The sequence below is a fragment of the Petaurus breviceps genome, unplaced genomic scaffold, assembly GCF_028583685.1.
Source record: "Petaurus breviceps papuanus isolate PSGF00001 unplaced genomic scaffold, PetGlider_PUasm1.0 129, whole genome shotgun sequence".
Lineage (NCBI taxonomy): Eukaryota > Metazoa > Chordata > Mammalia > Diprotodontia > Petauridae > Petaurus > Petaurus breviceps.
The window spans coordinates 6,471,747-6,484,902 of record NW_027185665.1 but is presented as its reverse complement, the minus strand read 5'-3'; the positions used below and the strand labels follow the sequence as shown (position 1 = coordinate 6,484,902).

At 38.3% G+C, this 13,156-nt stretch overlaps 1 protein-coding gene across 1 annotated transcript; it reads left to right on the top strand.

Moving 5' to 3' along the window:
- Positions 1 to 694: 694 nt before the first annotated feature.
- LOC138173738 (alpha-N-acetylneuraminate alpha-2,8-sialyltransferase ST8SIA3) lies at positions 695 to 9,088 on the top strand. Its single transcript, XM_069103798.1, has 4 exons — positions 695 to 1,035; positions 2,678 to 2,800; positions 5,489 to 6,046; positions 8,629 to 9,088. Exons 1-4 carry the CDS (start codon positions 857 to 859, stop codon positions 8,909 to 8,911), a joined length of 1,143 nt encoding a protein of 380 aa, XP_068959899.1. The 5' UTR covers positions 695 to 856; the 3' UTR covers positions 8,912 to 9,088.
- The last annotated feature ends 4,068 nt before the right edge of the window (positions 9,089 to 13,156 follow it).

Genomic DNA, 13,156 nt, shown 5'->3' with positions numbered 1-13,156 from the left:
ACACACTTTGAAAGGAGGGGGAATGACTGGCGATTGTTCAGGGTGTGAGAACATGGGTTACTGAGGGGTGATTTGCTCTTAGTGGATATAGAAGCTTTTAAATGCATGCCTCGCTAATACTATTCTCACTACATATATGGGAAGAGCACAGCTGGTGTTTATCCTCGGAGGCAGCAAATCCTGTTATTTATCTCTCTATTCTGCGATTTATTTATAAAGTTATGAATGGTCCATTAAACTAAGTTTGGGTGTCTGTCTCCCCACATTCATCCTTCTAGCTTTATCCAGCCTGGTCCTGAGCAGCCCGATGCTGTGGGCTGATGCAATTTTTCCCTTAATTCCTCTCCTTTAGCCCCCTCCTTTTCCTTCCCTCCCCACCCCCCCCCTCCCCACCAAGGTTATTTGGGAGATTAGAGTTCATTAATTAAATCCTGTGCCTAGATCGAATTGTAACATTATTCCAATCACATTTATCTTGCATCCTCGGAGAGGGATGGCAGCCCCACTGGAAACTCGCGGTGTAGAATGAACAGGCAGCGGAGAGGAGACGTAGAACGCAGCCAGCTGCCATTTCGACACCACAGCTCCAGCCCTCCATTTTATTTTTAATTCTTCATTGTCCCTGCTCTCCCTTTCCTAGGGGGTTCGGATTCTCTCTATCTGCCCACCCCCCCCCCTTCGCTATTCCCCCCCCCCCCCGCCCCCCCCCCCCCCCCACACACCCACACACACACACACACCTCTCTAACACACGCACCCCCACGCTCGCCACCACCACCACCCCCCTTCCCTAAGCTGCCGTTTGCAACTCAATGGACCGATTTCTTGGGTTTCACTGACTCACGCCTTCCCCAAGATGAGAAATTGCAAAATGGCCCGGGTGGTTAGTGCACTGGGGCTGGTCATGCTCAGCGTCGCCTTGCTGATTTTATCTCTGATCAGCTATGTGTCCTTGAAAAAGGATAACATCTTCACCACTCCCAAGTACGCCAGTCCGAGAGTGCCCCGAATGTATATGTTCCACGCGGGATTTAGGTAAGTGTGGACATTTATTTTTTTCACTCTCTCTCTCTTTCCTCTGGTTTATTTATTATTTTATATTTGGGGAATTGGGAAAGGGAAGGTCTGGAGCTTGGTGGTGCGGGGAACATAAGCTGAGGAAGGTATTTTGACGTCTCAGAGACACTTTCGCCAAGATAACTGCGTGATCCTCATCACTGTTTAGTATTTAAAGGAAGAAAAAAGCCCTACCCCTAACTACTGGCCAGATCGATCCGATTGATTTTCTACGAGTTTTCAGTATCAGTGTCCCCTCGCTCTCCCCAAAATGGGGGTGATGGTGAGGGGATAAGGGTGATAGAAGGGAAAGAGAGTTGCTATTTGGAAGGGGGAAGGGATGATTCTGTGTGCCTTGTGAGAGCATTCTCCCTACCGCTGGTCTGCAGGGTTCGGCATGGCTGTGGTGACGGTCAGTCCAGGGGCGATTAAATGGCGCAGGCGCTTTGCTTATCCCTCTCTCCCTTACTCCCCCGCCTCCCTACAAAAATTATGAGGGGGTTTGTTAGAAGGACTCCCTTAGGGTTTCTTCTATCTACCCCGTCTATGTTAGCAACCTTCTTCAGGACTACAGCCCCAAGTACTGTATTCCTTTCTCCTTCCCATCCCCTTTCCCGAAAGGAGCCTACAAACTGGAACTAAGCATCTCCAGCCCCAGCCACCACGTCCAAGTCAGTGGGGAAAGGACTGCTTCTTAGTTCTTTAGTTTGGTTCCTTATCAGGTGGTTCTTGTTTTCCCTAGGTACTCTGGCAACTCCCATCCCCGATCTCAGACCCTTCAGTTCTCTTCTTCTTCGAGTCTGTGTGTGTGTGTGTGTGTGTGTGTGTGTGTGTGTGTGTGTGTAGTGGAGGAGTGTCTTGCACACTAAGCAAGGCCTGTATATTGTTGGGAGGAGAGGGGGAGGATGACGGGGTGGGGGGGAGGGGGGGAAGCAAAATCCTGTGGCTAGACTGGCTATTAGATATATGTGTTGCGCCTGAGGGAAGCATTGCCCTATGCTGTCCATCCCTTGATATTCCCGGACCTGAATTAGGCACTAGGAAACCTTTCCCGCCCAATCCCTCAAGTAGTTTACGGCTGCCGCTATACCTCCACAGAGTCTGTGGAAGTTGAAGGAATGGGCCTCCTTTGTCAGGAAATAGTGAATTAAACCAGAAACATTCGATATGGAAGAGGTTAAGGCCCATCTGCACTGTCCTCTGCCTTTCTTCTCCAAAAACAATTAAGTCAGGCCCTGGAGTGTTGAAGTGGTTTGGATTTCTGCCTGGTTTTGTGGGCGGTCGCTGTCCGCGGTGCTGACTCGTTGAGTTACACTGGCTAGGTGCATGCTTTACATTTACTTGCCGTTTTCAGCCTCAGTCCCCCTGTTCTCTACGCTTGACGGCCATTTTAGGATTTCTCCAGTAAAGCAATGAGGATATTAAGTGTATATTTGTTTTTAGTCATATTCCCTTCTTTTTTGTTAAACCAAAGAGAGTCAAAGGAGAGGTAGTTGTTACAGGAGTATAGAGTCTTTTTTTTTTTTTTAATGTAGTGCTGTCTAGACCAATTCAGTTGAACTTTAATGGCCTTCTGGCTCTAAAAGCAGAGGCTGATTATTTTACTCATAATTCTTTCCAGGTCACAATTTGCATTGAAGTTTCTAGACCCATCCTTTGTACCCATTACGAATTCTCTGACCCAGGAGCTTCAGGAGAAACCTTCTAAGTGGACATTTAACCGGACAGCATTTTTACATCAAAGGTAGGATAGGAAGAAGGCATAAAAGTAAACTTTTTAAAGTGTTTCTGAATACAATGGTTTGAAGTAATAATTTCCCCTGCTTTCGGTCATATTTGGTATTTTCTTTTGGCCTATACAAAATAGTGACCTGTACTTAATACTAATATTGGGTGCCCCTTCATAAGTAGAAAACAATGTCAAGCATCAGAATTCTGACTAGAGGAAATGGTCTATGTAATTTACATCAAATTCAGTGAAACATTATTTTAAATATCTTCTTTCTAATATGTCCTCACACTAAAATCACAGCTTAAGGTGAAAGTACCAATAAAACATACCCAGTAAGACCAATAAAAGTACCCAAAACCACCAGAAAACTCCAAACAATATGCTGGTCATAATGTATCATCCAAAGAGATCCCAACACAAAAGAGGGTGGGGAATCTCCCAGCAAATTCATACAATTTAAATGTTTATTATTTACTTTCTTACTGAAATGTATGTAATCTACATCATGTGTATTGTTTGGTTAAAATGGAAAGAGAATAATTTCTGCTAATTTGCTACAGAAAATTATAAAGTAAAACTAAGTATATATAACATATGCATACACATGTATATGTATGTTTGTGTGTATATAATGTGATTTCGTTTAAAAATTAGACCCTTGTAGCTTTTAATACAAGAGAAAGTAATCCTAGGTTATTATTATTAGTTATGCTTTACATCAGTCTCATATTTATTAATAATCAAGAGAAAGATGGCATTTGAAATAATTTATTCAATACAGAACTTAAATTTTCAGTATTTCTGGCTTTCGCTCCCTGAATTAAGCTGCTACTTTAGTGGGGTTATTATACTGCTAAATGGAATGTGAGCCATCTAGTGTGCTCATTAGAGGTGTGGAGATTTGTTTTCACAAAGACTTAAGTTTAAGAAACAGTGCAAGGCAGGTTATAGCACCTACCCATCCAGGGCATAATTTTTTGATGTATTAACATGCAATATCCCATAAGAAATAATATGGGAGATTCAACTAAACTCCTTGGTGACATCAAGGCATTGTCCTTAAGCATTATCTTAGGTGACTGTGATTCAGTTTTTAAAATTCAGTATGTAGATATTAGAATGTAATAAAATAAATTCTTTCTAAAAACCTAGATATGGACTTCTATACATACTATTTGGGCTAATAACCTAGAAAATTTTAGTGGGACATGATAATTTTCAACTGGTCAAGTTCTTTACCAAATACTCATCATATTTCCAACTTAATGAAAATGTTCTCTCAATGTTATTATTTAACCTTTCAAAATATTTATTTAAAATTTCCTCACACAAATTCCATTTTTAAATCAATAACATAAAAAATGAACAAATAACAGAACATATTTTCCCTTTGCCATTGTGAAATTACTTTGAGTAACACTACGTTCTGGATCACATATTTCTCCTTACACAGATTTATAATTCAATAAGTATAATTAAACTAACACAATCAAATGAGGTGGCTTAGAGACTTGTCTAAAGCATCTACTTTTGGTTCTATTTTAAAAAAACAGTGGATATTCAAAAGAATTGAGTATTTGGGTTTTTTTTCACTTTATTTTTTTAATTATCAAGTATTTATTTTCTTTACCTCTTACCCTCCCACTTAAAAGAAAAACAAGATCCTTTTAACAGATGTATAAAGCAATAAATTCCCACATATTGTTCATGTCATTCTGCATCATGATTCTATTCTCTCTCAAAATGTGAGTAGTGTGAATTATCATCATCCTCTGTAACTATGGTTGGTCACTGAATTGATCAGAGATCTTAAGTCTTTCAAATTTGTTTGTTAACTGGATATATTGCGTATATTTCAACATAAAGCAACATGTTACTTGCCTTTCTTAAATACTTTAAATGATTTAGCAACGTAGGATTTGTTGATTTTTTTCCCTCAAAAATCATCATGAAAGCTAAACTGGAATACTGGGCATATTTTCAGTGTTTTGTAATAATTCTTTTTATTTTATTTTAACTTTCTCCAAATAAATTTTGTTTTATATCTCAAAGGACAATATTCCCTAATTTCCTATTTCATTATTCATAAATTCCTTATGAGATTATCATCTCATTTTCATTAAATACTCAACTATCACCTCTGCTATTACCATTTTAATATTTCAATAATATATAATATTGTACTGGTTCTCTCATAGATATTTGGCACTATTTTAGAAAAAAGAGGAAGTAATTGATATGCCTTGTGTACTGCAATCCAATAGCAAGAAGGCAGTCCCACGTAACAAAGGCCAGATCTCTGACTTAAACGAGTAACATGATTACCCAATGACAGATAGAGTTGTATCCCATGGATTATTTGCTGGCACAGATTGAACCTGAGTCACCTTTTCTTTTTCCACATCCTCAAATTAAGGCACAAAACAGGTATATAATAGCTACTGTTAGCATATCGTCAGTCCCAAATTTTATTATCAAGAAAGGAGACCATATTTAGAATGCTGGACCCAAGGACTAACATGATCCTATAATATGATGCTGGTCTCCTTCCAAAGACCATGATAGCAATCAATAGATTTTTTTCATTGGTTCAAGATTCTTAAGATTATTTTCTGAATGAAACAGTAGCATAGAAGAAGTAAAATTGAAAAATCAATTGTTTTGAATGGGATACATTTAATGAATTTCTTTTTATTTTAGGAAAGAGATTCTTCAACATGTCGATGTAATAAAAAATTTTTCTTTGACCAAGAATAGTGTTCGGATTGGACAGCTGATGCACTATGATTATTCCAGCCATAAATATGTTTTCTCTATTAGCAATAATTTCCGATCACTGCTTCCAGATGTGTCACCTATTATGAATAAGCATTATAATATTTGTACTGTGGTTGGAAATAGTGGGATCCTGACAGGGAGCCAATGTGGACAAGAAATAGATAAATCTGATTTTGTTTTCCGTTGCAATTTTGCCCCCACCGAGGCATTCCAAAAGGATGTTGGAAGGAAAACCAACCTTACCACCTTCAACCCTAGCATTCTGGAAAAGTATTACAACAATCTTTTGACCATTCAGGATCGTAACAACTTTTTCCTCAGTTTAAAAAAGCTTGATGGGGCAATCCTCTGGATCCCTGCATTTTTCTTCCATACTTCAACAACTGTCACCAGGACACTAGTTGATTTTTTTGTCGAGCACAGAGGTCAGTTAAAGGTCCAATTGGCTTGGCCTGGAAATATAATGCAACATGTCAACAGGTGTGTATATTTTACTGCATCTAATACATCTTTTGCTCAGATAGCAATTTAATCTCTTGATCTATGGTGGGAGGGTCATTCACAATTGGTTGCTATGGAGAGTTTACACAAATGGTTATTGGACCAACTTGTAACTAGCAATTGGAATCATTTTAGCTTGTCTCCTAATTTAAGCTACTAAGAACCAAAGGACAAATTGGTAAATTGTCTCCTTTGCTCTTCTCTATTCAATCTCTATTCATGTTGAAAAGCCTAACAACCAGTAAAACATGTTTTGAGTCTATTTCCCTCATTTTATCCAGTTTGTTGGGCATGGCATAGGCAAAGCCCAGATAAAGCAAAAAACCTGGAGAATCTGCAAATTTTACAATCAACTTCAGTATAATTGAGAGTTAAGATTTAAACACGGGTGAATAATGTATTATTGGTCATCTTCTAATCCCATACCACATCTTCTAATGATGAAAAACTTTCTTTGAATCATTTCTCTAAGTCAGTATTCTCCAGGTACAGTTCCCAAATAAGAGTAATTTATATGTGAACTCTTGTAGAACAGAAGCCACAGCAGTTGTTTTTTACTCAGGGTAGAATAATCATTTCATATGTTTTCTCAAACTTACTACCTTTCTTCAAATTTTCTACCTGCATTCAAAAATGTCTAAGTTTTATGTTACCATGTGAGTGAGTAAGAATAAGTTATCAATTAATTCTTTAAGAATCATTCATGGGGCGGCCAGGTAGCACAGTGAGTAAGAGTACTGGCCTCAGTGTCAGGATGACTTGGGGATTGAATCTGCACTCAGACACTTAGCACCCACCCAGAAACACCTGGCCGTGTAACCTTGAGCAAGTTACTTAACCGCAATTGCTTAAAAAAAAAAAAAGTAATTCATTTTCAAGTCATTTACCATATGAATGATGGAAGCACTGGATTCAGGAAAGTTAAATGTGTTGGAAGAGAACACATTCTTTATACTAACTTGTGCAAAAAAAATAAAGCAGGAAATTGATGAGTTCTCTGTTTAACTTAATAAATGAAAATGGGCAATTGAGTGGCTGCTGGTCAGAAGAGAAGAAATGGAATCCATTACCTGCTCCTGTCTATAACTACCTCCTTCACAAACATCCCTTGCTTGACTTGCCCAAACAATCTGTAAAAGCCAGGGCCCATAATCTTTCTAAAACCAATAAAACAATGTATTCATGTAAGTGTACATATATACACACATTTATACACATACACATATTATGTGTAGATGTATATAGAAATATATGCACTGTGTGTTCCCATGTTCCAGCAAAAAGTCAGGTGACAAAGTGACAGGAGTCCTGCCAGCTTCCTGTCAAGGAACTAATACGAATGCATGGGAAGGAACTAACTAGACTCATCCAATGTAAGAAAATGCCAGAAAGGCCCCTGTGTCTTAGGAGCACATGCATCCTTAGACATGGGTAATGTTCCATTCATTCATATATTCAACAACTGTTTATTAAGTTCCTACTATGTGAAAAAGCACAGAGAGTATAGGAGAGAGTATTGGACTGAAAGTCAAAAAGACCTGGCCTTATATTTTGCTTTTGAAATTTAATATCTGTGTGAGCCTGGAAAAGTCACTTGACTTTTATGTTTTTCAAGCAATTCCCTACGACTTAGCTACTAAGTCATATTGCTAGTTATAGATGAGTTTCCTTCAGAGCACATATTGAGCACAACCTCCTACGTGAGATCTTTCCTGATCCACCCCCACCCAGACGCTAATGCTTTCAATGTAAAAAGGTTCCTTGTATTTTTAAAAAATATTTTTTCTATAAATATATGTATATACATGTCTCACTGGATAGAATGCAAACTTCTTGAGAACCAGAACCATTTTATTTTCATCTTTTCATGGTGTCTAGTACACAATAGGTACTTAGGAAATGTTTATTGATGAACTGATTGATCTACAGTGGTGGAGAGAGTTACTAAACCTGGAGTACCTCACCATGTCAAAATCAAATATTCAATAATAATAATAATAGCTAATATTTGTATGATACTTTTAAAGTTCTGAAGGCACTTTACATTTGGTCTCAGTTGATCTCACAATAACCCTATGAAAAGATGCTATTCTCATTCCCACTTTATGATTAAGAAAACTGAAGCTGAGAGAGGTCAAGTGACTTGCCCTAGGGTTACCCAGAAAGTGCCTAAGGCAGGAATCAAAGTCAGGTCCTCCTCACTTGAGGTCTAGCATTCTATCCACTGTACTACCTTATTGCCTCAAGTACAGGCAAAACACTGTGTTACTGACTAACTATAGTTCTTTCCACATAGTAGGCAGTTAATAAATGAAGTATAAAACAAATTTGTTTGCCGTCTCATCCACTAAGTCATAGTAGTCTCTTTTTTTTTGAAAGACCCTAAGACATTGGAATCTTAAAGCACTTTCAGGACAGAATTCTGCAAGCCCTAACTTGAATAGCAGACCTTACCCTCTCTGAAATCCACCTATCACCTAGCTAAGCTGAGGCATGTTGACCTGTCACATTGTGACACAAAGCCTCAGTTGCTAAATCAGTATGTGCTTATTATTCTACAGGTACTGGAAAAACAAACGGTTGACACCCAAACGGCTGAGCACAGGTATTCTTATGTACACCCTTGCATCTGCAATGTGTGAAGAGATCCACTTGTATGGATTTTGGCCATTTGGATTTGACCCCAACACTCGGGAAGACCTTCCTTATCATTACTATGACAAAAAAGGAACCAAATTTACAACTAAGTGGCAGGAGTCCCACCAGCTTCCTGCCGAGTTTCAGCTACTATACAGAATGCATGAGGAGGGACTGACCAAACTGACTCTGTCACATTGTGCCTAAGAACTTCAAACTCGAAGTGCCAAATGATTGTCTTTAAAGTGCCCCAAACCAAATTGAATATTCTTCAAAAGTAGAGCCCTTTTAGGGTCACATGTTTACTAAAACTATTTTCCACAGCTTAAAAAGTCAAGATGTTCTCTATTGCCCTGCCCACTGGTCTGCAAGGGTCTTAGCACATTTAGCAAGGCCAATAAAACTCCACTTTTTTGAGCTGTAAGAACCTTGAAGGAATTGATGAAAGAAATTTTACATTTATAGCTATGCTATTAAATATATGTTTTAAAGTATTTTCATATTGATATTTTAGCAGCAGAAAAACTGCTGTCTATTTTGAGCATTCCGTGCTAAGTAGAACTAGAGACAAGGCACCTAAGGAGAGATTTGAAAATGGCCCCCTTCACTCCTTTGCTAGAGAATTCCAGTCCTCTACTCCCTTCTCCATGTTATTTTCTACCAGAGATTTGGAACTGTCAAGGTGAACACCTGCATATCATGGAGAGCAGAATTTTCTGTGATTCCAAGTATGTACACGTATATAAAAACTAATATTAAAAATTTGCCTTTGTTCCCTTCCCTTTATATTTCCCCCTAGGTGGTCCCCTTTCCTACCCAGAGTCCTAGTTCTGCATCATATTATTGTGGCTAACTTAAGAGGAATCTCTGTTTAACATTATGTTCAAACTCTTTAAATTGGTAATAGAGAAAAAAACTGATTTCCATAGCCAACCTACTTCCCTCTCTCTCTTTGCTGTGTGGGATTTTCTTTTGCTTATTTAATTGCCTTTTCCACTGTGGGTTACGTGTTTGCTTGATGCATTCATGACATTGAGTAACTTTGATGCTTCCATCCAATTTCTTTTCAAACTGAATAAATTATAATACATTTATGTTACCTTCTTTTTCTACAGAAAACACCCCTTGTCAGATGCTCATGAGCTGAACTCCCCTGCAGTTCAGATCATGAGCTCTGAATCTAAATGGACACATAGTATGTCTCTTACTATTTATTACACAGGAAGCTAAAGATATGAGTAGCTTCTTGTACTTGGTTGGCCACTAGCAAAATAGCAATTGATTTTGTAAGGTACCAAGGGTGTTTAAACCTGGGCTTCATTCAGAGTCCTTTAAGCTGAACTGGATAGTGGTTCTGAGAGGTTCTCAGAATGCAGCCAGTCACTATTATTTTTGGTGTTCAGGCCCTCTGAGAGGTGGAAGATTACTTATTAGCACACAATTGCTCCAATGAGTGTGTTTAACCTAAACTGCTTTGTCACATGAAATGGCCCACTCAGGGGCTACAAAGCCATTAGGATGATGTTCTCTAGATCAAAGAATGTTGGAGAATCATAGAACTTTTTGGACTGTCTAATGCCCCTCCCATGGTCAGGTCAGACCTGGACCCTGAATATACAGTGTTCAAACTTTTGTCACATCTAGCAGTTCTAGTTGACAGTGTCTCCATGTCTAGCATCTCATTTTGTTCCAAAAGAAGTGTGAATTTCTAGTCTTTCTTTACCAAGTGAATCCTGGGTCTTATACTCCTCTTTCCAATAGATCCAGATCAGATATGTTATAGCCACAATTTGTGAATTATTCAGGAGGAAAAAGTTGAGCAATTTGGGCAATCACAGGATCTTGGACAAAATTATCTTCTAAGTGAAGCTGTATAGACCCTACCATGAGGACACACACGGCTTTGGTCCTTCCATTTTTCATTATTTCTAATGCAGCCATAGAAATCACCATCTCTCTAGATCACTGGTTTCTTCCTGAATGGTTCTTTGTTATTCTAGTCTGGGCAGCAGTCTGGCCAAATGGAAGTTAAATTTTAATATGGTATTTCTTCTTTCTTTTCTAAATGCCAATCAAGCACATTTATAATCTGTATGTGGGAGACAGCTCACTCTTTCCCATAAATCACATCTAAATTTTTTGCGTTCCCTGCTCTGCAATGTTAGAAATGTGATTCAAAAATAATTGCTGAGATAGAAGAATCATATCAGGGCCCTTCTTTGATGTGTAGATTATATCTAAAAAGAACTCTAAGCTCAGCTCTGAAAGATACTGCACACACACTGCCTGAGCCGAGAGAGATAGGCTGTTTGGGTTTTGTTTCCTCCAGAGAACCACTCAAAGTCATTATGATCAGAGCTTTTTTGCTCAAGTCAGAAATTAGCCAGTGGAAAATCTGAGAGATTAGTATATGTCTGAGGAAGATGACTTCACTGAGGGCAATATAACTCTAACTGTAACTATATACATATATGTGTGCATATATACTTATATGTGTATATATTCAGATAATGTAATATTCTCATTATGGAGAGAGTATGAATGATGATCACCTGACTGGAGGAGAGAAAAGATGGCTAGACATTTCAGGATAAGGAGCAACCACAGAAAAACCCTTTCATTGGAAGAATATTCATGTTATTTTTCAATCCTACCCTCCAATGTGATGAACTATAGAACGATTCTCGGAATCTGGCAGAGACTTAGCCTGTTCTTCGGCTGTTCTATTCAAATTGTTGTGCCCCTGACTACATTGTGTGGGCCAAGTTTCCACTGTGCAACAAAGATTGGCAGGAGACTTTTCCTGCATTCCCAATTGCCCAATACCTGAATTAGGGAAGAGGTTCAATTCTCACACAGGTCAGAAGATTTGGATGGTGAAACTTTGAACCACAATATGGCTAATAGACCTTTGTACAAGCGTAAACAGCACAAATAAAGAAAACCACACTGGTCAGAAGTAAGAAATCTAACTCTGACACTGATCAATTGACAATCATCATAGAGAGGTTATCTAGACCTTGTAAAGGACTTACTTTGGGGAAAATGTAAAGTGGTCTACAAGATTCTGAAAAAGTTCATTTCAATCCTGGCCCCCATCATACTTTCAAATTAAGCTACTGAAGGAACTATTTCTGATGTCATTTTATCAGTTTAACTAGAAATCAAAATATTAACAGGAAGGCTTTTGTTGTTGTTTAGTCATTTTTCAGTCATGTCCAACCCTTCATGGCCCCTTCTGGGGTTTTTTCATAACAAAGATACCGAAGTGGATTACCATTTCTTTCTCTGGATCACTTTACATATGAAGAACTGAGGCAAACAGGTTACATAATTTGTTTAGGGTTACCCAGCTAGTTAAGTATCTGAGGCTGTGTTTTTACTGAACTCTTCCTGATTCCAGGCTCTGCACTGTAATCATTGTGTCACCTAGCTGCCCCTTATGGGAAAGGCTACATTCCTAGAATTCTAGGACTAGAAAGGGCTTGAGAGGCAGGAAGATCTTAAGCTGAGAGCTGAGCCTTTTTTCCCCCTTTTTAGAGTTTTGATATATTTCATAGAATTAATTTCATTGGCAATTCTAAGTGTTTTATTTTACACACTTAAAAAACATTCTGAGAAGGGGTCTATAGGCTTTACCAGCTTGCCAAAAGAACCTATGACACAAAAATTTTAAGAACGTTGCTCTTGGACAAGTTCTATTCTAGCTATTCCAGAAAAACAATCATCTATTCTTCTCTTAAAAACCTGTAAAGAAAAACATTTCACAATGTTCTTTTCTGTTTTCTTTATAACTGTTACAGGAAGTCCTTCTTGCTGTTCTCCCAGCATTCCCCTACCCCTGCAACTTAACCATTAACCTCTTGAACTATATGTAGAAGAAGTAGAGGAAAACTGTTCACCATTAAAATAACAATATCATTTTATGAACTTAAAGACGGTTACAAAACCTGAGTCTAGACAACTACAGACAAGTCATATTTGCCCCAAAGAGCTAATGTATGCAAAAAGATCCTACTTGGGAATGTTTGGGAAGGAGCAGGAAGGGCCTCCAAGATTCCTGACTATTTCTGGATTTATATTGATTGGATTTACTATGAGAGAGGTGATAATTTCTCAAATCCCTATGAATTGAGGACAGCTATTTAACACTCAGATTTTGTATTTCCTTTGCCATCTCTATCCAAGGCTGTTACTCTAGTTATTCAAACTTTAGCTTTTCAAAGAACCCAGTTCCAGATTCTGGGTCAGATTCTACCAAAGATCTACCAAGATTTTCTTTATCTGACACCAATACAAACTCAATTCAGTACAAAACAAAAACAAATCAATGAAATTGCCTTTGTGTAGAAAAAGCAAGCAGATGATTGTGAGTTGTTTTTACATTTCAATAAGTTGTTCAAATAGTTGTTCATGTGCATAGTCATTGACCCTAAATCTGGCCAGAGTTCT